The 26665-nt window shown below is 47.5% G+C and overlaps 1 protein-coding gene across 7 annotated transcripts in view; it reads right to left on the minus strand.

Annotated features, from left to right (window-relative positions):
• Positions 1-26665, minus strand: part of DNM3 (dynamin 3) — a 369351-nt gene that overhangs the window by 297096 nt on the left and 45590 nt on the right. For all 7 annotated transcript variants that reach the window (XM_028530855.2, XM_028530853.2, XM_028530854.2 and 4 more), the window contains exon 2: positions 18710-18783. In XM_028530855.2, coding sequence (XP_028386656.1) covers positions 18710-18783 — 74 coding nt within the window. The remainder of the gene's footprint in view (positions 1-18709; positions 18784-26665) is intronic.

A 26665-nucleotide genomic window follows, 5' to 3' on the forward strand; every position in this document is an offset into this window, starting at 1 on the left:
GTGGCCTTCTGGGGCAGAGGGAAGGCGTGGCTCAGCCACACTCCGTCACAGCCTCCAGCTTCTTTTCTTCAGCGCACACAATCACTAGCTTAAGTTTTCCTCGTTTTTTTTTTTTATTGTCCATCTTCACCCACTGGACTGTGAGCTGCAGGACAACCAGGACCGTTACCTGCCGTACTCCCAGTGCCTGAAACAATGAATGGCGTGTATGAGGCACTCAGTACACATTCACTGAATTAAAGAACAAATAAATGAATGCATAAATAACTGAAAGGATCAAAAAAAAATAATAAACCCTGGGGGGCCCTGGAGGTTGGTAGGTATGAGAAGCAAATAACCATCAACATGGCTTTTGACATACTGAGTGTGAGGCAGCTCTGAAAATCCGATTAGAGTTTCGAGCAGTCAGTTGGAAATATGAGTCTAGAGTGTAGCTCTGGAGCTACAGATGCTGAGAGTCCTAGATGCCGGAGTTGTAACTGAGGCCACAGGGTAGAAGAGAGTGTCTGCGGGAGAAAGGAAAAGATACGGAGGAGAGCCTGGGGCAGGGGCGAGCCTCAAAGGCCAGGCAACAGATAATGCATCAGCGAAAGAGACGGGAGAGGCGGAGAGGCTGGGGGGGTGGGGGTGGGGGGCGGGAACCAGGAGTGTTTGGCGTCATGGAAGCCAAAAGAACAGCGTGTGCTCCCGGGAGGAGAGAGTGATCAATATTGTTAAAAGCTGTTGGAAGGGCAAGGTAGGGGCTGACAAATGGCTGTTGCAACTTACAGAAATTGAGTATGGGTTCATTCCCTGTATTCTTAAACAGTGTTCTGTACGTAATTCCAGTATTCCTTCGTTTACTTAAAAATTGTTTTATTTTCCTTTATGCCGTTTTTCCTTGTCCCTCCCCTTGCTCCCCGGGCCACAGCTGTCACTGCTTGCTGGTGGCAATGCGTCTGTTTGTGAGCCGTGTTCCCACTCTCACTTGCGGCTTCGTGTTTTACTCTGAACTGAAAGATCCAGCCCAGTGAGTATGGCCTGGGTCTAAAATAAACCCGGAACAGCCCGGGGTGAGGCCGCAGCCCTGCACTCCCTGAGCTGCAGATCACAGGCGTCCTGTGTTAACTCTGGCTGCCTGGGCCTCTCTGTGCTTCCTCCTGATAATCAGGAAGGTCAGAAACTGAAAGTAAAAAAGAGGGTTTGAATAACCGAGTTATGACAATATTATTCAAGAGCAACTCAGCGTGCCAATTCAGAAACAGCAACAGACTCAATGCCACTTCGGGTTCTAATAAAACAGAATATAAGGTGATTTGCCACGTAAAAATCCACAGACTAAATGCAAGTGAAATGACTAGACTTTCTCCTGAAAAATCCAAGCAAACGGATTTCAATGTAAAAAGATACAATAGAAAGTCTAAGCTTTGCAAAATGAAAATACTATTCCCCAACAGAATCTGATACACAAGGAATGAGGTTGATAAGTGAGATGTGAGTAGCAATATCAGAAGCACAAGGATATAAACGTGTAACCAAAGGTAGTCTCGGAGAAAGCTTCAGACCTACAGCCCAGGGCTGGAGACACTGGAGGACCGTGACTGCTGGGCCAGGGGGAATGTTCCCATCAGCCGGGCAGTCATCAGCAGCGCTGTTCCATCCAGCGACACATTTTGGCAGGACCTTAGTGCGTTTGGTAGACTCCTCCAATGTCTTCATGGAAGACTGATGATGGTCAGTATCGGCTGCAAACAGGGCCAACATAACTTTTCCGGATGATAAAGGATACGAATAGAAGTTCATGTTTTACACATAAATATTCCATTTTTCCAACAACACTCATTGACAATGTCTCCCTTTCTCCACTAAACCACCTTTTCACCATTATTAAAAATCTGCTGTCTATCTGCGGGTCCAATTTTGAACCCTGTTCTGTCCCATTGGTCTATCTGTCTAACTTCATGCCAGTGTCCCGCTGTCTTGATTATTTTAACTCTGTAATAAGTATTAAAATCAGGTAGTGCTCATTCACCAACTTTGGTGTCATTTTTTAAAGTTGCCTTGTCTATGCTGGGTCCTTCGGGCTTCCTGTGAATGTTAGGATCAGCTTGTCACTTTCTACAAGGTCATTCCCTTTTTGAGTCTTTATCTACAGCATTCTTTGCAATGTTACCTGGAAAGGGTTTCCTCCTCTGGCCCAAGTTTGCACATGGACACACATTTATGCGTGCATAGCACATTTAGCGAAAGCATGGGCATTGTCCCATGCTTTCCCATGCAAGCCTGCTGTGAAAGATACATTAAACTTTAATAAGATACAGATTTTTGCAACTGGGAGACGCATCTTCTCTAAACTCCGTTTCATTAGAGCGGTCACCTCCATGTTGCCGGGGACCACAGAGAAACATTGTATTTATTATCCACGGCCCAAGAACCATCTAACTAGTCAGTACGGTTTAGCCTGGTAATAAGAAGACACATGTTGCAACAGACGTCACAACGGATAAAGATTTTATCTTGAATATATGAAAATTCTTGAGCGTGCTATTTACAACTGGCTGCACCAAGCTACAATGCAAAGTAACTTCCTCTGATAAGAGGCCTTTGCTACATAAAGGGCAACAATTACTCTATAGCCCAGTCATGTAGCAGTCAATTCAACCATTTCTTCATAACTTTCTTAAAAAGAGGGGGAAGAAAGAAAAGGGAAAACTGAAAACTGTTCCTAACATGAACAAAACTCAGTAGAACAGGTCGATGAGTGCACATTTAAAATATTCTGAGGTCTCCCTTAAGTGAGTTTTGTTTTTAACCCCAAGGAATTTTTGCAAGAGCATCCAGGGCTTGGCAAAACCCACTGTGCTGGGTGGCCAGTTGAAATGAGACTAACAGAAATGCACCTCTAGAAATGACAATAATAAACTTCTGATCTGAAACTCAGTACTGTGGGGTTTGTTTTTTTTTTCCAACTCAATTTGCATGTAAATTGATGCTTAGCTACCATAGTCCCCCATTATCTCAACAGGAACTTAATAGAAGGCTCACGAAGATGCTCACCTCCTTTAAAGGGGGCTCAAGCCATGGAGGTGATGAGTTACTTTTTCAAAACAGATAAAAATTACAGGAGCTGGAAAAAGGACAAACAGTGAAGAACACAGGAGCTGTAAATCACTTCGCTTGGGAAACAGGCGCGCTCGGTTTTGAGGGCCCTGGGACAGGACGCCACCGCGCGGACCCTGGAGAAAAGCGCCGCCCCCACCACGACGCAGCGCTTGATCATCCCCCAGAGGTCGTCGTCTTACTGAAGGACGATGCGCAAATGCGCTGAAAACCCCTCGTAGTGCCCTGACGTCGAAGAGCCCATCCGAAAGGCCGGCAGCCTCCCTCCCTCACCCGGGACACCCCTACAATCACCCCCCCACGAAGGGAAGTAGGCGTCCCTTGCTCAAGGTTCACACCCCAACTGCGTCCCACAGTCAAAAACGCGGTGCCGGGCCCGTGACGGCAGACCCGAGTCGGGACGGTGCGGCCGTGCCGTCATCAGGGGCGCATGCGTCTCTGCACAGGCTGCTGTGGGTGGGGCAAGAGCCGCCCTGCCCGCTGCCGTCACCCAAGTTCTCCCGGGGACCGGCTGCACCAGCTCAACAAACTCGTACAGGAGCACAGAGCAAGTGAGCGAACCCATCTAACACGCAGGGAGCCCTTAATTTCAAACACAGTCGAAGGAATTTGAAGTAAGCATGGCACCGCTAACCGAGAAAGCAGAGGTCTCTGTGTATGTTCCTGGATCCCTTTTAAAAATTATTTTAAGATGTCATGGATTTTTGTGCTTCGGAGTAGTCCATCTATACCGTGAACATAGAAGTGAGACGCAGGAGAAACAACCGCATCGGAAAAGGTGCTCCTTGTTATCTGTGACAGCATAAATCTGCCGTGTTGCCTGATGGAAAGTCCCAAAGCCACTTGGGCTCGTATAACTAGCAGATTTTGCTATTTCCTTTCTCAAAATACCTTGGCCCCATTCTAAACCCTTCCCATCTCCCACTCACACGACCACCACAGGCTCCAGCCACCTCGCTGTGTTGCTCACCTCCAGGCTTTTGCTCCAACCCACTTCCAGGAATAGCCCAGCCTTTTCCTGGGTTCTCCCACAAAAACATCCATACACTTGCACACAAAAAAATACATACACACACCCACTCTCCCAGCTCGCTGAGATTCAGTGCCAGCATCTCTTCGACAGAAAGTTCTCCTCTGATGCTACTCCTGCCCCTCACTGTTAAGTCAGGGGCCTCTCCCCTGCCATCTCATATTCGATGTATCGCTGTGGTTATTGCTGGGGTTACAGCAGCTTTATCATTTCATCGGCCACACTGGGCTACTTAAGTCTCGGGCTCCCCTTCTGCTCCGAGCATCCCTGCTGGTCCAACATGATCTCCTACACATCTCGGATTCCTCTGCGTCTTCCCCAGGGCCTCAGACATATGATGCGCTCGGCACACACTGGCGGGGAAATGAGTTCTTTTCTAATTGTCCTGTGTAATGATGAAAGTCAGCATCTCATTTTAGAGAATCATATTCTTTTGGGCAATGGCTGGATTTATCATGTTTTATAAATGGGAATGTGTCACATTTTCTAAAGTACAGCTGTGCATAGCTTCCCTGCCAGCGAGGAGTCCATTAGCCAGCACATTCATGCAGACAGTGCTTTCATGGTGACTGCTCCCCGGCTAGGAAATAACACCTCCCCGGCAGCTCCCGGATCTGCAGGGGGGACGCTGCGAGCCCACCCATCTGGAACTATGGGATGAAGGCTGCTGCCATGGTAATGCTGCCCATGTAAGTCCTTCAGTTCTCTTAAATGTCAACACGCTGAGCCAGGTGTTTGCAAGGGAGACCATGCACTCAAGTTCACCGGACAGAACATCTCCACCTTCGAATGGCGGCGACACTGTATTAGTGAGCTAAATAGCCCCAATGAAGAGAGAATGGCTTCGCATCAGGTCTCTGTCATTCATTAATTCTCTGCTGAGCACGTATTTTTAGCCATCTCAGGAAAAACCACCTCGCAAACTGTCGCCCCAGTTTCCTCGGGTCTACTTCTCCTGCTGGACGGGCCACAGAGGGAAAATGTCCTTGTTAAAGGTCGCCCATCTTCTGCTGATGGTTTCCACTGGTGCGATTTAGAATGTTCTGGGCTTGTCCCAGAGGGCTGAGCCTCCCCTTGTAGGAAGGAGCAGGCATGCTAGCGGAGAGGGAAGCTCATCAGATATAAAAAATGTCACTGCCCCCAGCGGGGACTGTGTTCCACCCGGGAGAATACAAAGCAGCAAAGTGACTAGGAACTCGGGGGCTGACAGTCACTTTGCTATCGTAAGAGGATTTCCCTTTCCACTTTTGTCCCCGGGGAATAACACTGGGCACCCAGAAGTCAGAGGGAGTTAAGAAATGGGTGAGGGGGAGCGAAGTCCTCTTGCTACTTCGGAAGGTCCCAGAGCCTGTTCTGACAAGGCCTGCCCCCACGCCCTCCCTGGTAAGCTCGTCACAACCACAGAGAGGGGACAGTGAACAAGTCGGAGAAGAGAATCGGGATCCACTGCTATCTCCAAAGGCTGCTATCACCAGTGGAATGGAGAAAAACAACGTCACTGTCATAATAATGTCAAGTCCTGCACTCTAATGACTAGAAGCCCAAACAAAACACCAAGAAGACTCAGCAGTTCTAGTGGGCTGCAAGCTCCGTGCGAACCAATAATAACACGTCCCCGCCCCAGACTCATGTGATCCAACAGTGCGTTCATTGGAGGTCACGGTCTAAAACATGAGAGGCAGCCGTGCCTCGGAGCTCCGTGCCAGCAGGGCCCACGGGGACTGCGTGAGGCCTGCGGTGCCAGATTCCCGCCGCCTTCCTGACAAACCGGGACGTGAAAGGTGAGGAAACTCAACCCCCGCCCCCCAGCCTTCCTGAAGAAGGCGGAGACAGAAGCTCAGCAGGGATTCGCTGCTTTTTATTCTGAAGGACATTTCTTCCGGAGCCACACCTTGCTGATGTGGCTATTGGCATTCCTCTAGTTACACTTGAGAAGGAAAGAGGAAGCAGAAAAGTGTCTGATTAGAAATAAAGAACTGAGCACCGGTACACCTGAGTGCCTTCCTAAAGCTCTTATCTCTGTAGAGCTCGGGTGACTGGCATCCTTGAAAGAACAAGATCATTTGCCTAAACGTCTAAAACCATAGATAATTATGATAATTGAAAGATGTAAATATGGCATTGAATTACAAAGGGAAACATAACAGCGAAGCTTGTGCGCTACAGATAATTGCAAATATCCCCTTCCACTAGCATAGGGTGTTTGGAAGAAATCCATCCTCCGGAACCACGGAGGCCACAGTACAGATATCTGCGTCTAATACAGATTACAGCAGAGACCTAATACAGCCATTTCTATTTGGTGGAAATGCGACTGTTTTAAAGCCCTGAATTCCTTCTCTCCAAAAAAAAAAAAAAATGATTGTGTAAATGTCTCTAGTAATCAGCCATGTCTTACCAAAAGCCGTAACAACAACCTCTCTGAACGAGAGACTAAAACAAAGTAAAAAGGGAAGTGCTTTTTTATTCGAGTGCTGGCGGTAAAATCAGTGCCGTGAACGACGAGAGAAGGAAACGTTAGCTCCCTGGGAGAGAAGAATCACGATTTGAAGACGCGGAGACGGATCACTCTCCCAGTTGTAGAGAGCCCTTCGCTTTCAACGGCATCAAAGAAGCAACGGAGGAAGCTATCTGAGGATTCACGCTACAACACAAGTCCCTCCGAACCAGCCAGGGAATTTACCGGTCCATCCACTGAAGTTCCAAGTACAAATTTCATGTCACCAGATTTTCACGGAATACAGATTTCCACTGTTATTTCCACCCACTCCGCTGGTGCTGGGTAGGCTCTCACGAGTCCTCCAATTCAGCACTTGGTGGGGGGTGGAGAGGGACCCACTCACTCCTTCAAGAGCGTTTAGACAAACGGCTACCAATGCAGGGGAGACGGCTGTCGGTGCTGGGCGTACAGTACAGGGGGCCTCTGCCCTCGGGAAGCTCGCTGGTCCCGAGACAAGACAGTCAGCTAACCACCGAGTTATGGACCGATGTGCTGGGCGTTACTAGAGAAGTCTGTGCCTAAGGAAAGACACAAACAACAGAGGAGAGCAGAGTGTTGGAGAAGGTTTGGAGAAGGGGTGGCGTCTGCACTGAAGCTCTTTTTCCAAGAGAAGAGACATGAGGCAGGAAGAGAGGACGGCAGAAGGGGTTCCAGACCGAAGACGCAGCCTGGGAAGCGCCACGCTCACGGTGGCTGAAACAGAAGGCTGAGCGAACGACACAAACGAAAATGAGCCTGGGAGGACGGAACCAGACTCCGAAAGCTTCGGGGATAAATGCGAATGCCTAAGCAGCCCTAAATAACCGTTTACACTCCGGGTAAAACGGCCGCCCGCCGCCCGTGAGCCTGCACTGCTGGAAGGCTTCTGGGCAGGATTCTGAGAGTGTTTTCTTAGCACGTGACATCGCCCCGCTCGGAAGTCTACAACGGCTTCCCGTCTCCTATCGCCAAATTCCGAACTCCTTAAGTTTTCGGGGTTGTCGCTAACTGGGCCCCAACCGGTACCGAGTCAGCCCCATCACCACTGGAAGGAGCGGTCTCCCCACTGTCTCCTGCATGGCCCACCCTCAAGACGTAACTTTACCTCTGTCTCTCCGCCCGCAAATCGCCCAGCCTGCCCTCCGCCCGAGGTACGGAGCCTCCACTGCATCCTAACTACCCACACGGCTCTCTAACTACCCACACGGCTCTCTAACTACCCACGGGGCTCTCTCCTCCACCTGGACTCCTTTACGACCACCCGGCTTATCTCGGAATTGTCGGTTCTGCCCGAGCCTCCCAGGACAAAAACTGTGGCTTTTATTTCAACTGCACGTCCCCAGGCCCTCGAGTACTGGGCAAACTGCACAAGAACTGTGTGGAAATGCTGATCAGATAAACAAACAGTTCTGGTTGACAGGGGGAGCAGAGAACACATTTTTCATCTTTCTTAAAAGTATGAAAATCTTTTTTAAATAACAGTACATGGTGGCAGGCAGGTACTAGATTTATCGAGGGTGATTACCTTGTAAGTTATATGTCTAATAACAGGGTTATACACCTGAAACTAATATAATATTGTATGTCAACTGTAATATAAAATTTTTCATTATCTATTGATTTGACAGAGAGAGGAGAGAGAAACATTGCTTTGTTGGTCCACTTACTGATGCATTCACGGGTTGATTACTGTATGTGCCCTGACCGGGCATTGAACCCACAACCTTGGTATATTCAGACGACACTCTAACCAATGGAGCTACTGGGCCAGGGCCTAAAAATAGAAAAGTATTTTTTAAAAGGATGGAAATCGTGATTCTTGTGTACTGACTTTGGAGGACACCCGTTTTTTTATTTATGGGAGAGTCACCTTTCTCGTTAGGCATAGCTGTGTGGTGTGTGACATGTGGCACGTGGGACCCGGGAGCCCCTTCCCGCAGCGGGCGTGCACAACCTGGCCATGAAAGGCAGTGGCCTCGGTGCCAGCGGGTGGTGCTTTGCTTCGGACACCCCGTCTCAAAGGGGAGAATGAGAGACCAGATGTGGTCCCTTCTGGCCAAGGTCGCACGACACATCAGCCACACCGATAACTCACTCAGTTTTGCTGCCTAAGCGGAAAGGCTGCCTCTTCAGAAATCTGGGTATTCAAAAATCTATTTCTTCTCCAACAAGTGAAAATCTGGGCACACGTGAGCACATTTCAGGAGCAGAAAGGCAAGTAGACAGCACATGAGGCTTGTGGAAGGCAAAACATGCAGGTAAAACATTTCATGGTTTCGGTTCTACCTCACCAGCTGAGAACCAGGTAGGCACCGAGTCCTGCGTTCACCAAAATGGGCAGAGATATGCCGTCTGCCATGTTGTCCTGCCTGGAGATCAAAGCGTGAGTGTTTTTCTGAGTAGCCACACATTTTAAGTAAAAACACAGGATAGAACGTCTCTCACCAAGGTCATCACAACTGATAAAGAACCACCAAGTCCTGTTATTCGAACTAAAGACTTGGCAGACAGGAGTCTAGTAGAGTTTACGGAATCTTACAGAGACTTGAACCTTGGGTTTATTATCTAACCTCTTTGGGAATCAGAGGGCCCAGAAATCAAAGCGTGAGTCCCCAACACCCCAAATAAGCAACAGTCTCTGTGTACGACTGGGCCACACACTCAGCGATTGGGTAAAGAGACGCATCATGTTTTTAACAGCTTCACTGAGGTGTAATTGATGTACAATCGTGTTAGACAGGGTTCTCCAGAGAAACAGAACCAACAAGAGTCAGAAAGATATACGGGAAGAGATTTATCACGACAGTTGGGCCCACACGGTCTAGGAGGCTGGAACGTCCCGTCTTCGAGCAGTTTTCAAAGTGGTTGTCCCATTTTCCACCAGTCACCCTCCGTGGACGACACTGCCCGCTCCTCCACGCCATCCCTAGCCGGCCCGCGGAGTGCTCAGCCTTCTTCGTGCCAGACACGCCAGGAGGTGCGCGACGACTTCTTCTTCTGGCTGGCATGGGCATTTCCCGGGGGGCCAAGGATGTCACCCATCTTTTCAGGAGCTCACTTGCCGCCCCTCCTTCTGCCCACACTGCGGGCTCCACTCTGCGCCCCGCCCCTGATGCACTGTGGGTCCCTGTCCCTGGATGGACTGCAGGTCCCTGTCCCCGGATGCAGAGCCCATGTCTACCCGTGCTGCTCACACCTTCAGCTACAACCAGATTAATTGTCAGCGGACAGCACACTGCTTCTGTCACTGGTACAACTAGCAATCTCTGCCGACACTTAACATCTACCCTACGACTTCCCACATTAACGTTTTACAAACAGAGCAGCTATTCATTTCGTGAAATCAGGAAATTCCTGAGGTCTCCTCATAACTAAAAGAATGAAATGACCTGGGGTTTTTAGTAATGTTAACACTCTTCTCTTGAAAAAAAAATAATAATAGGTAAGAATATTCGCCCTGGCTGGTGTAGCTCAGTGGATTCAGCTTGGGCTGCAAACCAGGCATCGCAGGTTCAATTCCCAGTCAGGGCACATGCCTGGGTTGCAGGCCACGGCCCCCAGAAACTTCACATTGATGCTTTTCTCTCTCTCTTTCTCCCTCCCTTCCCTCTCTAAAAATAAATAAATATTTTTTTAAAAAAAGAATATTCTCCTTAAGATAAAAATCAGGTAAAATCTAAGGAAGGCAGCTGTAGTTTCACTTCCTAACCAATCTACTCTAGAGAAATTACATAATGGAGGAAGTCCCATAACACGGCGTTTTTTCAGAACTCTCCAATGCCTGAACCCCAGGAAGGAGCACGGTTTCCATAACTGAGCTGGAGTTGACGCATCGTGACCCTGGCACTTCCTCCCTCTGGACGCCCTGCGGGCACGGGAACCGCTCGCCCGGTGTTCGGGGCAGGTTGGCACTGAGGCCTCGGGCCCCTCCGGGAAACTCCTCTGCTGGAGGAAGTGTCTGCAGACGGACGGACGGACGGGGCTCCCCGCGGCACCAGGAACTCGTGGGGCTGTTCCCTGGACACCACCTCTTTCAATTACCCGAGTTATCGATGAAGAGCTGCCTTCCTTTTCCTCTCCAGAGGTGGTCGCATCAAAGAGAGGCTCATTCAGCCATGAACTTACAAATAACACGGACATCATCACCTTGGCTTTGGTCACTGGATGGTCTACCCTGTTACCCTTCCATGCCCAGACACCCAGAACCCTAAAAAATCAAAGGCACAGTTTACCGTGGGCACTCGAATAAAGAAATATCAGAATTCTTCACCCAGCTCATCCTTAAAACATTTCTATATAAACTTCTCCTACTTTCCTTATCCATTATAAATTAGCACCTTGATTAAAAATTTAGTGAGACTGCTTAAACTGTCAGGTCTGAAGCAGTTTACCAATAAAAATCTGCTTGTGTAACGCCTTAACATTTTTCCAGGTGTTTTCAAATATGTTATTTAATTTACTTCCCTAAAATGTTGTGTTTGTTTTATCGGCTGTCAAACAGATGGAAAGGCTGTCTGTTTGCTACAAGTAGAGTGCTTTAAAGATCAGTAATAATTTATCAAGCGCTCTGAACTCACTGAAGATGGAATTACCTTAAGGGGCTAACCTGGGGCAGAAGTGTAGCTGTAGACACTTAGGGGGTGTGGTTATCAGGACCTGAAAAAGCTCCTATGAGTTAAAACAAACAAACAAAGAAACAAACAACGTCCCCCCTTCACACAAGAAAACTCTACTAGTACAGACTGATTTCTGCAAGGGGAGGCTTTTCACTTCTGGCTGTAAAAATGCAAAGACCTTTGGGATATTAATACTTCAGACTGTATCAGTGACTTGTATCTGAGTGTAAATGAGCTTATCAGATGCCCCGAGAAAGGCTTGGGAGGTGCCACCAGGATACAAAAATGCAGGCACCCGGGACAGAGGCGCTGACATGCAGAGTAACAATGAATATGGGTAGAGCATGTTGGGACCACAAAAAAAAAAATCACTTAATTATTGTATCTTCAATAAATCTTGAAATTCTACACAAACATTAAGTAGTTATTGTTATTAATATACCTACAATTATTATTGATCAGCCTTTGAAAGTAAAGTCAAATAAACGATCTCCAATATTTGCTGTGAAATACTGATTTTTCCCAGCCTGCTGTCATGGAATTAAAAACACTTAAACCACAAGCAACACTTTCTAAAATATCCAGTCCAGTCAAAGTAGAAGTCCTGATGGAGAGCACATGTCTTTCCCCAACGTACACACACACACGAAGCCCACTCTAATGAATTAATCTAAAAACACTACAGCGAGCGCACGGACTTGCGCGTGCACACATCCACACACGGGCTATCGATGACCATTCTTTTGCAGCTGAGGACAAGGCGAGAGCCACAAAGAGAAGAAATGAAGCCTCAGTCCAGATGCAGCCCCTCGCCCCACAGGAACCCCAAACCCCACCTGCAGACCACCACGCCGTGCCGTCAAAATAAGAGGCGTCTGCTCCCTGGTGCTCGGGGCTCCCTTCTGACGGGTGTCACTGCCCGCTGCTCTGTGTGTGCCCCTCCCTGACCTAAAGAAATGGCTTTTACCTGAGGGCAGAGAAGGTGCTCTGTAACCTGTGGAGTAGGTATTCTTTCTGCGTTTACTTTTCAGGAAGACCCGAATTTAACAATCTCACTAATATAGACACAAAATAATTTAAAAGTGTATGTGAAAGACTAGTAAGAATTTAGACATCTCAAGGATTATACCTATCTTGTACATCAAAATAGGCCTGCATTACACTGAAGTATGTTTATGTTTATGTTTATGTTTATGGTGAGTCCTGCACCCGTACTTGGTCGACAAAACCCTACAGAGTCTCATGAGGACATTGGTAGGCACGTGCATAGCAAAATGGAACACTAGAACAATCCAACGATGAAGAGTTAGGTGTATGATATGGGTCCGGAGAAAGGGGCTCTGATGAGGAAGGAGAGGGACCAGGGCACGTGCACATGTAAAATGAGAAATCACAACTGACGTGCCTGAAGTCTGAGACCCTCCGAAGGGCAGAGACTCTCCAATTGCTTCTGACGGGCGGTTCGTTAATCACATTACCTGTAAAGTATTGCATGACCCCAAACTCCTATCTAACGGAACCATAAAAACGGAAGTTAAGTGAGAGAGGCAATTCCATCCAGGTCTGTTACTTATGTAGAGGTTTAAAAAATAAGTCTTTTTAAATATTGGGCAAAATGAGAGCGATAGGAAGACACGTGCAAAAAACAGCGCCTGCAGGACACAAACTGGCAACTTCCCTGCTGTGTGATGCCCCGCGGCCATTCAAAGTGGGATGAGTGAGTGAGTGAGTGAGTGAATGAATGAATGCGAAAGCATGAGGATAAAAATCAACCCAACAAATACACTTTGGGAAAACATTGAGAAGAAATTCCAGCAGGCTTGCAGGAGATGGTTAATATTAAACTAACATAATCACTTGAAAAGTACTTAATGTGAATTTAGATCCTTTTATAAAATAAGCGCCTTTGGTTAATAAATTACCATCTTGTAAGCCAGCAGAGTAGCTCGACTATGGTCTGTTCGTGTAACAGAAACACCAGTTTCTTAACCTCGTAGGCAACAGCATTCAACAGGTGAGATAAAACCCGTCCTGCCCTGCTGGTCAAGCGGGTGCTGACGTCAAGGTTCCGTGGAGAGTGAGGATGCGGGCTGTGCCATGGGAAAGATAAGGCCTACGTCACGGAGGAGGAGAAGGCAGAGAAACGCGCTTCAGACCCTTCCCACTCACCCGACACCTGTGATCTACAAATTCTCTTGTGAGAAGCCACAGGGAAACTGTGAGAGAGGAAGGGGAAGGTAAGCAGTGACTGTTAGTTCACTACAGCCACGGGCACCATGTGAAACAAGGCTACTCGTGTTCTTACACTAAAAATAACACCTTCTCCGCTCCGATCTACATAGACATTAACAACTCTACGGCTTACCTTTTCATCCTCTTCAATATCAATTATTTCAAGACAATGCATTTTTTTTAAAAAAATGGGAGGGCGAAGGTAGGAAAGAGAGGCCCCCAAATTAAGGAATTACTATGCTCTTCCCATGCCACTGCTTTAAACAGACATAATTCTGGAGCAGACATTAGATCAACCAAAAACGGACTTAGGTGGTCTAAGGTCAGAGAACTATCATTTTTGGGCTGGAAACTCTATGCTGAAAAAGTCTCAATACCTTCTAAAAAAAAATAGAGACAAATTACCACCAATTCAAGTCATCTTAACCTCAATCAGCAGTGGTAATTCTATTGAGAATAGTTGTTTCTTCATTTTCTTTGAGGAGAAATACACCACCTTTAATTCAGTCATTTCCCTCCTAAATGGAAATGCATGTGGTGTCGAAGGGCAGTCAACTGACTGTGAAGAGATAAAATCTGGCTCATGCTTGTTTAGAATAATAGCTCTTTGACTTTTCTCAGAATTTGGAGAATTGGGCAAAAATGGCTCTGGACTTCGTATTGGAAGGTCAGTGGCTGAGCAACTAGAAAGTCTAAGTCTATGAATAAATAAATGTGAGCTCAATCTTTAAGCTAAGAAAAAATAGCAACATAAGAAAAGTGGTAAATACAACAATTTCAGAATGTTGTGGAAAGGAAGACAAAGAAAAGAGGAAGGAAGGAAGGGAGGGAGGGAGGGAAGATGGAAGGAAGGGGGGGAGGGAGGGAGGGAGGGCATAAAAGAGAGACAAGCTGGACTTTCTGAGTCGTGCGTGTATTCAAGGGGCAGCAACCTGACAAACACACGCCGGATTCACAGCAGCCTGGATGAGAGTTGTAGACGGCACAAACTACCTTTCCCCCCACCCAGATACAAGTTTTACAAGAATCCCAGAAGACAAAAGCCATCTGACCTCTCAATGAAATAGGCAGTAAATGTGGGAATATTTGGACAAGGTCTTACCGTAATACAGGTACACAGCCTCTACATCTCTATCCATTGAACAGAAAGTTGTCCCATCCAGGACCTTTGGAAGTTCAGTTATTTATTACATTGTGTCCAATAATCAAGGAATCAGAACCCAAATCATCCCCCAGAGAGGCGCATCCCTTCGGTGCTGGCGACCCTCAAACCCCCTGGAAACCCCAACGACCCACTGTCCGGCTCCCCCAGCTGATACATTCTAACGCAGTGTTGCTGGTTACACTTTCCTGAACTAAAATTATGCGCTTGGTAGGTACGTGACATTCTAAGGGGTCTGTGGGAATGCCTGGAACCTACTGGAAATCGAGGAGGGGTCCCAGGCCTGAGAGATGGGCCGATACGCACTGGCAGGTGCAAAGGTTTCACCTGGGTGGTTTCCCCTCAGCCCGGGAGGGACATCGTTCATGTAACAATGAAATGAGGTGTTACTGGAATGTCAGCCTCTGCTCGTCTGTGAAGGCCCTCAGATACGCATACATCAAATCACTGCACTGTGCACCCTAAACTCACACAATGTTATGCATTATTTATATCCAAATAAAGCTGGGGGCGGGGGTGGGGTTCTCGGGCTCTTGAAAGGCCAGGGCCAGCTGTGCTGGCGTGTGCGCTGGGTGCCCACAGCGCAGCAGGGAAACACGGCCCAGCCCTGAGTGACTCTGCCCACAGCAGCAGCCAAGGCTCAGGCCTGTTCGAAGGCTCCCTGAGCAAACATTTAGACAATGATAGGTAATTGATACATGATAGGTAATTTCTCCACTAAAGGAGCCTGAGAAAGAAGAAGAAAAGGAACCTAGACAAAGGAAAGGAAACAGGGAGAGAATTAGATGAACTGGTTACGAGTGGGTCTCACTGTGTGACTCCAAGACCCACAGCTTTGAAGAAACTTTCGCCTTGCAGTAGCTCTTTCAAAGGCAGCAGCCTGGGCCCCGCCGCAGACCCCCAGGATCACAGCTTCTGCGGGGGGTGCCCGGGAGTCCTCAGGGCTCTCGTGCACATGGGCATTTCTAAATAACTGTATCCAGGGGACTCTGCACTACGAATCCCCTCGCTGGGTCCACAGTACGGTGACCGTGCCACTTACAAATGTCACCTTCATTAGTAAAACAGAGGCGGTGATTTTCTCACCTTCCTCACAACACTGGGTGGGGTCTCACAATGCTCTTCTGCACTAAGGACTAGATGTCCTAAAACAAAATACCTGCAATGAGCTGTGGGGCCTGTAAGTAACTTTGGACTTGGGTTAACCACTAAAACAGCAGCAGGTGGAGACAAGCAGTTAATTATGACAGACTGGATGTTATGGTGGAAAGTAGATGATAACTACGAATTAACCAATTTCTACATTTACTATTCACATACTGGTAATCCATTTCCATAAAAAAATAAAATATAGAGTGTATACAGCAAGCAGTTCAAGTTTCCTGTTTTAAAAATGCAACATGAACCATGTCAGAAAGACACCAGTAACAGCCCCACTCCGACAAGCAGCGTGCCCTTGGACAAATCACTCAACCTTGCTGAGGCTCTTGCTCTAAAATAGGAATTATAATATCTATCTCTGGAGATTCTTATAAAGTGTAAATGAAAATACCTTTAAGGCCCACGATTCTGATACATAATTAATGGCCAAAAGAAATGGCAACTACTCATCATCGTTAACTCCAGAGTGAATGCCCTGTGACTGGCAATCCGTTTATCAGAGCGTCTAGGGTTTGGGCAGGAAAACCTCTGCATCAGAACACTGAGTGTCCACATGGCTGGGAGCAGTCCCTGTGCACTGGGACAGCCCATGTCTCTGGACCCGGTGCACCCACAGCTCAGGGTGACCTTGCCCGAGCTCCCCCTGCCCAGGCTGCTGCCTCTGAACCCCGATGCTAAGACATAACCTTTCGAAAAAGGCAGGCTAGCAGCCCACCTCAACTGGAAACAGAAACTAAATGCATCACTGGGTTTTTAAGTTTTAAAAGGTAATAGAAGAAAGCCAAAAGAGACAGAGTTTGTCTTTTTTATGCTTGCTAGTATTGCTTTTACTTGCTAACTCAACATCCGTAGTTAGATGTATAGACAGAGAAAGAAATATAAATAACCTGGGTAAATTAGTGGAATTACTTGAGCAGTCCAGTAAAAGAATAAGTTACTATAATCAAGTATAACTTAGAAATGCAAGGATGCTTAAACAAGAAATCTATAAATGTAAGGGTAGTCAAGACAAAGAGGTTCTGAAATGATCATCTCAATAAATGCCAAAATGGACCCTGGCTGGTGTGGCTCGGTGGACTGAGCACCAGCCTGCAAACCAAAGGGTCTCCAGTTGGATTCCCATTCAGGGTACATGCCTGGGTTGCGGGCCAGGTCCCCAGTAGGGGGCGCACGAGAGGCAATCACACATTGATGTTTCTCTTCCTCTCTTTCTCCCTTCCTGTCCTCTCTGTCTAAAGATCAATAAATAAAATCTTTTTAAAAATGCCAAAATGGTACTCAACGATATTAAGTATCTATTTATTAGGCTTTAAAATCTTTTAAAGGTTAGGAATGAAGTAGTTCTTCACCAGGAAAAACAAACAGTAACTATTGTATAAGGAAGAAGCGTGTGCAGTACCTTCTGAAAGCACAACATGCTGGGGAACATGTGTCCCGTGTCCACACTCACCAGAAACCCCCGGGGCAAAGGAGGTGGTTCCTATTCTGGGCAACGGGCCTCTGTTCTCAGCCGTCTCAGGATTTGCACGGCGAGTATTTGTTGAATACATTAAGAAATGCAGATGAAATGACTATATAATTAAAATACCCAAGGGAAGCAATTAAAAATATTTTCATCTGTCAAATGTAAAGTTAGAGGGTTAATTTAAAAAATCAGAAGTTAAAAAGAGCAATGAGGAATTAGAAAACGTAATGGAGGAAAAAAATCCTATCCAAATCACAAGAGCAACAGAAAATAAATGTGAATACCCTAACTAGAAATGCATGGATACTACTTTAAAGACCATCAAGAATTTTGCTAAGAAACACAGAGAAGATTTAAGCAAATGAAAGGATGAAGTGTGGGCCCAGGATTGGAAAAAAATATAAGTATTTTAAAGATATCAGGTATTCTCTAATGAACCTATAGATTTCAAATAAGTCTAAACTTTGCCACACAAAGAAGGAAGAATCCCTAAGTAGAAGAAAGGAACGGCGGGAGGACAATGGCCCTGACAGACAGAGAGCAGAGCAAACCATAAACCCTCAAAAGTAAAACCGTGGTATCGGCACCATAAAAACAGGAAAAAAATTCACAAGTAAATTGTGGTAGAAATGTAAGAGAAGATAAAGGAGACCAGAAAAATTGTTTCAGCATACATGAAAATTAACTTCAGATACATAAAGCCCTAAAAAGTACGAAAAGGAAGAAAACAGTGGTAAGCATTTATCTTCTGTTAAACGTACTTTACAGCCACGAAGAGTGAGACGTCTACACAGTAAAAAATGGCACACGCGGACTATAGATCCCCAGAAGGGCGGGCAGGGGCTCTGCCCCGGTCACTGCCACCTCTCCGGGGCTGAGAAGAGTGGCCGGTTCTAGCCAATTCACGAGAGAAGAAATGTAGACACCAAACAAACAACAAAAAAATTCAACATCACCAGTTGCTAAGAAACAGAAATGAAAGCAAAGTTCATTGACCTACCAAATTATCACCGTGCAGTGGTGAGAGGGGCCAGCACACAGCACATCAGGAGTAGATAGAGACATGGAGGTAAATACAGGTACAGACATACACACATACACATATAGATATTGGGTAGATGTGGAATTGTTACTTTAAAAAAAGTTCCCAAACACACACAGGCATAGGAAGGAAGTATACCCAAGAGGTATTAGTGATTATGCTGTACTGTACAGTTATATGAATTAATTACAATAAAATATTATCTTCTAGGTGTTTAAAATCTATATGTAAATGAGGCCTTTCCTTTAATGTAATCAAAGGAATTAGAGGAGCAATGAAGGAGAGAGCATTTGGAGGGAAATGCAGGCAGCTGCCCACAGCGAAGTGATCACAGAACCGTTTCTGTGGCCACAACCCAGCCCCCAGGAACGAGGCAGCCAGTGACGAGCTGCCGTGCGAGTGTCAAGCATCCTCCTTCCTTACCTGCTTTGGAAGTCACAAGCTGTAGCACAAGAGGCCGTCTGGTTACAATGCCTGACCCTCGAGGGAGAAAGTCCCTAAAAAAAAAAGAAGAAATAGATTAAGGCATTAAAGAACTCTGATGACCTATAAACTCATAAGTCAAGTACCACAGTAATTCTCCTAATACCCAACATTTCGATGGATTGCACGTCTAGAGAATGCTTGGAAAGGAAGCATTTGCAAAAAGAAAAGTCGATAAAAGGGGGCAGCGTTAGCTAGCGCATATTAACCCACATGTTTTGTCCTGTGACCTTGCTGGAGCGCACTCCTTCAGACAGCTGGAGTTAATAGAAGTTCGCATTAAATCAGCGTGTACTGTCAATCAGGTCTCACTGTCAGAGAATCAGCGTGAACAAAAGCATCTAATGCAGAACTTAATCTTTAAATTATTTTGGATAATTAAAAAAAATGCAGCGCTCCACCCAACTTCTAGACCAATGTTCGTCCATCAAATACAGACCATTGCTAAAGGGTCACTAGATTGTTTCTAAGTATCCTGAAATTTTTCTCCAATAAAGGTCACATGCGAAATGTGGGATAAAGCAGAGACAAATATTGTGTATGCAGAAATGAACAGCAAAAATAAATACAGTGTAATGTGAGTTTTATTTGTTCTCAAGCCTGATAAGTGGGAGTTTTTAATAAGTACAGGCTGTGTTTAAATGGCATCCACCAGACCAAGGGCACCGTAGTGAAGCAGGCATTACATAACCCCGTCTGCAGTGCCGCATGAATCACTCTGGTTCTGCGGCGTCAAAGAAGGCACGGGCGTGCCTGTAACACAGTTGTTACGATCGTTCGGCCCATTTAGCATGCCTCGCAACTCGGAGGAAAATCATCATTTTAAACATCACAGGATTCTATTCAAAGTAAATCTCCGACTCCATGCCACTGTTTTCACAAAAGAGTGGTTCCCAGGCCACCAGAAAGTGTTCTAACCATAAGTGCCCACCACCCATCCCGAACCGACAGTCGCAGAAGGTGCCGCAGGCTCTGGACCCTTTCACGGGTTCAGGGGGCAGGAGGTGGGCGCTGCGGGCCCTGCACTGAGGACGATAATAAAGACCTGGACCTAGGAAGCCATGAAAGACGGGACAGATGAACTACACTGCAGTTCTGGAAACAGAGGCTGGCACTCTCCTTTTGACAATATCTGAATACATGTAATTCAATACTCTTTAAATGTTCTCCAAGAATCATGTTAGGATAGTTGCTAGATTGGATGGTTTCAATGATCATTTGAAATTGAATCAAGTGAACAGAGCATCTACTCTGTGCCTAGAACCGAAAAAGAAGTTAAGTTGATGATCAAATGGAGACAGAACAAAGAAAACAAAACTCCAGAACAAACATCTGGGGGCATCTGCTTGAGCCATTAGGACCACGGATGAGGTTTCAGGATGTGCACACGCCAGCAAGAAATACACAGGTCTTAATGCCATTTAATGAATCAATAAAGTATTTTCTTTTAAAAAAGGAAGGGGTGTATAGAGGAAGGAAGGAAGGAAGGAAGGAAGCAAGGAAGCAAGGAAGAAAGGAAGGAAGGGGGAGGGAGGAAGGAAGCAAGGAAGCAAGGAAGGAAGGAAGGAAGGGAGGGAGGAGAAAGAAGGAGGTTTAGTTATCTAATACCTTTGCGCTGGGATCTCCTTCATCCCACGCTTATGGCCATATAGTTATAATCCCTTTGAATATCATTAAAGCAAAACGGAGCATAACCAACATTTTCAATAGCAAATAACTACCAGGTGTTCGGCTGAAGAGAAAGCCCACAGATACATCTAACTCTTTACTTTTTTTAATTAAGCACACAGGATTTTGCAATAAGAGGGGTAAACAGATTCAGATATCCAGGCCCCTCCTTACTACCTCACACCTAGCGACCCCCTGCTGGTTCTCATTAGTTCTCCCAAAGTCACAAGATTGGTGACCAAATCTTGCCGTTTGGAAGTCTCCCCGGCCTTCACAGGACTATCCCAAGTGCAACAAAACACTAGAGACTGTCTCTCTCTCGTGAAGAGGGAGGGGCTGGTCCAGCCCCTGGAGAGAGATGCTGGTGGCCTGATCACCCACAGGTGACCACACGCCCACACCACCCAGCTGTGAGCCCCCCAAGGACACACAGAGAGCCGGTAGGGACTCCCAGCCCAGCTCTGAGTGGGCAGAATTCTCTTTCAACCTCCATTTCTTTTGCTACTCAGCAGAGATAATCCTGTGAATCAAAGAAAATACAACATATGGCAAATTTTTTAAACCCATATATCGTAGGGAAAAAGGTAGTGTTATTACTATTATTACTGCTGTAACAGCCACAGTACGTTTTCCCGGACAGTGAAGCATTCGCTTGTTTAAAAGAACTAAGTCTCTGCATCCAACATTTTACCATTCCATGAATGGGGTTTGGAGGTGAGGGCCCTCAGACCCCACAGAACGGTCCCCTTGGGGATGGCCAGCGACCCTGGTATAGAAGGTTCTGCCCTCATTCCCGCCCAGTCCACAGGGAGCCAAGATCCAGCACGAGCAGTCATGCATAATTCAGTCTCCACCGAGTGCCATCGACCATCTGAGCTGTATTATGTTCTCTGTAAAGGTGGATGGTTTTCTCCCATAAGTGCACCTTATGGGGAAATGACTTTGCAGAATTGCTGCAGAAAATCACGACTGTGCCTTCAGTACGACTGTGGACTTAAACTACATGTATTTCCTGCTTGGGGTCTAATACGTATATACAGAAAGGAAATCCGCACGCCACTTTCCTCCAGCAAGGGCCTCCCGGGTAAAGAGCGAGAACAGGAACCTGAAGGCTGACCATTATTAAACGGGCCCCAGTCTGTCACCCCAATGCCTGATTAATGAGTGGACGCGCAGATGCTAAGGCAGGGCGCGTGCCTGTCCCTCTGTGCCACGGACAGCCACAGCCCAGCGCTGCTCTTCTCGCTCCGCTTACTCAAAAACAGCATTATTCTGCACAGTCTTTTTTTACTTTTTTTGTGTGGGGAAAATAGAGAAAGAAACATCAATTTGTTATCCCACTTATTCATGCATTCACTAGTCATTTCTTATATGTGTCTTGACCGGGGATCGAACCCACAACCTTGACGTATTGGGATGATGCTCCAACTGACTGAGCTACCTGGCCAGGGCTATCTGCACAGTCTCGATAACTGATCTGCAGGCAATGTCAATGTTCCTTCATGGTTTCCTGACTCCTGCACGAAAAGGAGAGAACAATTCTCAGGCTTTGGTCTAAGAACCATCTTGATGGTATATCTTCTTGGCTCTTCCGGAAACTTACTTACCAAGAAATATTATTATTGCTCCACTAGGAAGTGACTGACCTTCAGGAGCCTAAAATACGGGACCACGCTGGCTGTAGCAACAACGCTAAAAGGAATCTCCCCCTTACCACAAATAAAGTGACTACCGAGACGCTCTTCTTCAGTATAGATATAAATGATCATTAACCAGATAATCTGTTCAATAAATAAACGTTTCACATCTGCCCTTGGCTAAACACAAGAGGGCGAAATCCTACTCTCTGAGAAGTTAATCCTTGTAGCTGAGTCCTTCGGAGATGAATCAGCTTCATCTAGGAGAAGAATGACATGCAAATGATCAGAGCGAACGGGACAGGTACACGGACTCAGTTCCTGAGGAAGTGACACAGTACAGAGTAAGCCCTCCTGCTTGGGGACCAGCTGAGAGGGAGACCACTTCAGCGGGACACAGGTAGGAGGCATCCCCCGGGGGATCCGATGTGCAAAGACACGAAGGGCCAGCAACTTAATGAGGTGGAGGGTGAAGGAACAGAAGACCAGAGAGAGGGCCGGAGGAGGCAGAGCAGAGCCTGGAGAACGGAGAGGAGGCAGGAGGGATTGCGGAAAACCTTCGTTTGGGCTCGTTTTTGCTTTGTTTTTTCCTTGAGAACAAGAAGGCACTGATGGGTTTTAAGTGATACAATTTGCATTTTAGAAAAATCACTGGGGGACGATATAAAGAATGTCACAGAAAAAAAAAGGGAAGGACAAAGACAGACGAGTCACTCACCAGTTTAGGCCACGGAGGAAGATGATGAAGGTTAGGTCCAAGGCAGCCACGGCGGAACGGAGAGAGGACAGAGAACAGACAAGTGACGGGACTTCCTGAGCCCCAGATGCGGGATGAAACGATGTGGCGGGACGGGACTGACCTCACGTTTCTGGTGTGGGTAGCTGGTTAAACTCGGGGTGCCATCGGCCAGAACAGGGAGTGCAGGAAGACCCGATTTTAGCTGGTATTTACACGCTGTTTACCATGTGTCAGGCACATTCTTAGCTGACGCTCGTAACAACACTCCGAGGTACCATGGTGCTACTGTGATGCTCACTTGGCAGATGAGGAAACAGGCACGGGAAGGTCACATACGTTTCTCAAGGTCACAGAGCTAGTAAGTGACAGAGCCAGGACTCACACCTGGAGAGGTAAGTCTAGTAGTGTCTTGACCATTAGATTACACTACATCGTAACAGAAATGGGGGGAGGGGACGAGGGAATAGATTTGGATGCACTGAGGTGCCCGGTGAGTGTGCAGATGAAGACGAGCACACAGCAGGACCGAGCAGCTGGGACTCAGGACAGCAGTCCTGTCTGGAGACCAGGCTGACAGTCAGCAAGGCAGCAGAACGTTGAGGCCGAGAGAAGAGAAGAGCAGGAACGGGGAGGAGGGGGTGATGAGTATGACTCCAAAAGACACCAACCCTTAACACCAACGCTGGCAGAGCAGACCCGAGAGACTGAGAAGCGCCCCCCGCCCCCCCGGGAGAGAAGCCAAATACCGGAAGTCACAGGTATCCCCTAAGTCACACCAGCCTCCTAGATGTCTCAGACCCAGTCTCTACATGTGACTCCTTATCTCCCGCCAACAAGTTTCTCCTCCTTCCTTCTCCACCGTAACACACGTCGCCGGCACCCACACATGTCAGCCAAGCCCCTGGGCCTCATCCAGCCTCCACCTTCCTCTGTCTTCAGGCCCCAAACGAGTTCCCAAGTCCTGCTGACTCTACCTTCTTAACATCCCTCAAGCGCATCCCCCTCCTCTACTTCAGTCACTACTCCCGGCACCAACACCTCTCATACAGATGCAAAACAGCCCTGGCTGGTGTGGCTCAGTGGATTGAGCAGCGGCCTGAGAACCGGAGGGTCGCCGGTTTGATTCCCAGTCAGGGCACGTGCCTGGGTTGTGGGCCAGGTCCCTAGTGGGGGGTGGGGGGTGAGAGGCAACCACATGTTTTTGTTTCTCTCCCTCTCTTTCTCCCTTCCTTCCCTCTCTCTAAAAATAAATAAATAAAAATTTAAAAAATAACAACCACAAGCTCCCAGTTAGCTTCCCTGCTCTGAAAACCTGCAGTCCAACCACAACAGGAACTGAAGTCCCGTCACATCCTTCCCAGGCTCTGAATCACCCAGCGACTCCTCATTGTCCAGCACGAAACCCAGAGAGACCGTGAGCGACAGAGAGACAGAGAGACAGAGACAGGCAAGTCACTGCCGCACGCCGCCCACCCGCTGCGCCAAGGAGCACGGAGGCCACGCGTGCCCCACACGGAACACAACGGCGCTGTGAAACAGCTCCGTGTTTGCGTGTCCTGGCCCCCCAGCCCTGCCAAGCACTACCGCGCCGCTTTAATTGCTGCAGGAAGTAATTGTGCCAAAATCCACAGACCTAATTGGAAATTTTCCACTGCAGTTTTCCTCCTTCCCCTACGCTCTTGGCCCAGAGTAAGAATATCAGCACTTACAGACTTGTCAAAGGACACATTTTGGTGCTAGCCGTTACTCTGTAACTTGAAGTACTCAATTAAGTACCACCACTATGTCATTTGAAAAACATAGTTACAAATCCAGTTGCAGGAAACATGGTGCTTTTTATTTTTTTTTAACTAACATCTAAGAAATTTCAATATTTACCTTTTATTCACAAAACTTAACATTTCTAAAGCAACAGGGTTTCACTGAATCTAATTAATCAATAATTAATGTTCCCACTGCAACATTCAAAAACTCAAAAGTTTCTAAGTCACAGGTTCGTAAACTGAAGGAAGAAGTTGGCAATTGCCATGTGTTCGACCCACCAGGAAACTCCCTCGGGAACTTACTGCCTCCATCTTTAATCCATTCATTTGCTCGTTCACAGAGCCAGTTTGTCAAGAATAAAGCACCAGACTAGTGAGCCGCAGTGGAAAACAGAGGCTCCTGGTGGATGCTTTGCTCCAACCACACGCCGCACTTTGCCCCGCGTAGCTGCTGTGCTGGGACAAATGTCCCAGACCACGGGGACTGCTAGTACCTGCCTGACACCCGTCTCCCCTGTTTCTTCGTAACAGAAGCCCAGTTTTATTGGATGTGCCAACGTGTCTGACTTTGAATAATAAATAGACCAACAAATCTACATTGCCCAGCCTCCCTTGCAAATGGGGTGTCCATACGATTGTTTCAGTCCGTAAGGAAATTACAGCTTGTTGAGCAATGTGAAGGGTCTGATGTAGCTGCTGTGTACCTTTTGCCCGTCCCCCTTCTCCCTGTCACTTGTACATGACAGTGGAGCTGCAGCAATGGTCTTAGACCGAAGGCGACCTGGAAGATGGGAGCCCTGGGCTGAGGATGGTAGAGCAGAGAGAAACCAGGCGCCCAGGACAGTGGTGGCACGGAGTCACGAGCCCGCACTGCCCAGGAAAGAGAGAGGAAGAAAGAGAGGCGCACCGTGCTCTGGGACACTGTGTCCCAACCTTCTTTTTATTAGGGCCCCCTAAGGAACCTCATGAGATGTTTTCCCCATTAAATTTCTCTATTAACTTTATTTACACAGATACCCTGTACGTAAGTGCCGTATGTCTGTCTGTGCTCTATACATAAAAGAGTAAGGTTTTTGCCTTCCCAAGAATCAGTTTTTGCTCCCTTGGGAGCAAAATCCGGGCTGCTAAGCATTCAGGCCTACCCACCATCTCTTCCTGAAGGGTCTCTGTGTGCAGAAAGGACAAAGCCAGGTGGCTTTTGCCTTAAACCCTAATACAAGCCCTTGTCAGCCCTGGAGGCATGGGCTGGACCGCAGGGAACCCTTTGGCTGAGCTGAGAGGCAGGCTGGGGGCCAGCACCAAAGAGGCTGGAAGGCCCCCCAACCCCTGTTCATGAAGACCACACAGGACGGTTGTTTGGCACCACTGGGACAAAAAAAGGCCCCCCCTCCCCGCTGTGGAAGGCCACCAGGTGAGGAGAAGCAGGGGTGAGGAGGGCGTGGCCGGCCCCTCCCTGCTGAGGGCTGACTGGGAGGATGGCCCGATTACTGTCCTTGGTGCTGAACGTCCGGGACCAGTTCCCTGGCGGGGGGGGGGGGGGGGGCGCCCACAAGGGAAGAGCGTGTGCTCTTCCACTTTCACTTCTTCTAGGAGGTCGGAAGAAAAAGGAGGTATTTCACTGGACGCCAGAAGAGGATAGGTTAGTTTCCCCACGAAATCAGAACACAGAGCCACGGCCACGCTATGTATTTGAAAAGACTGGGAATGTGATTTTCTAAGCATGAAGGAGGGACTTGAGCGGATCTGTGGATCCCCTCCTCCTTGACATTCCAGAAGCCTCATCCACTATTCCCCCACGTGAACCTTCTGTTCTGAGAACAGGCGGTTTCCGAGTGACCCTGAGCTAACCTCAGACTCCATGTTGACTCCTTTCTCTCCCCCCCACCCCCCGTCCTTGAAGGCAGGGTGTCCGCACAGTGCGCTGTGGGAAGCATCTCCTCACACGCATGTATGTGGAGACGTTCCTCCTCTTTGTTCCAAGGTTCTGGGAACCGGCCACTGCCCCTCCCCCGGACAAGTCCCTTGGGACAGGGACCTCACTCCTGTAAGGCCAGCGCTGGGCACAGCACCCAACACGAGAAGATGCTGG

The sequence above is a fragment of the Phyllostomus discolor genome, chromosome 14 (genome assembly GCF_004126475.2).
Source record: "Phyllostomus discolor isolate MPI-MPIP mPhyDis1 chromosome 14, mPhyDis1.pri.v3, whole genome shotgun sequence".
Classification (NCBI taxonomy): Eukaryota; Metazoa; Chordata; class Mammalia; order Chiroptera; family Phyllostomidae; genus Phyllostomus; species Phyllostomus discolor.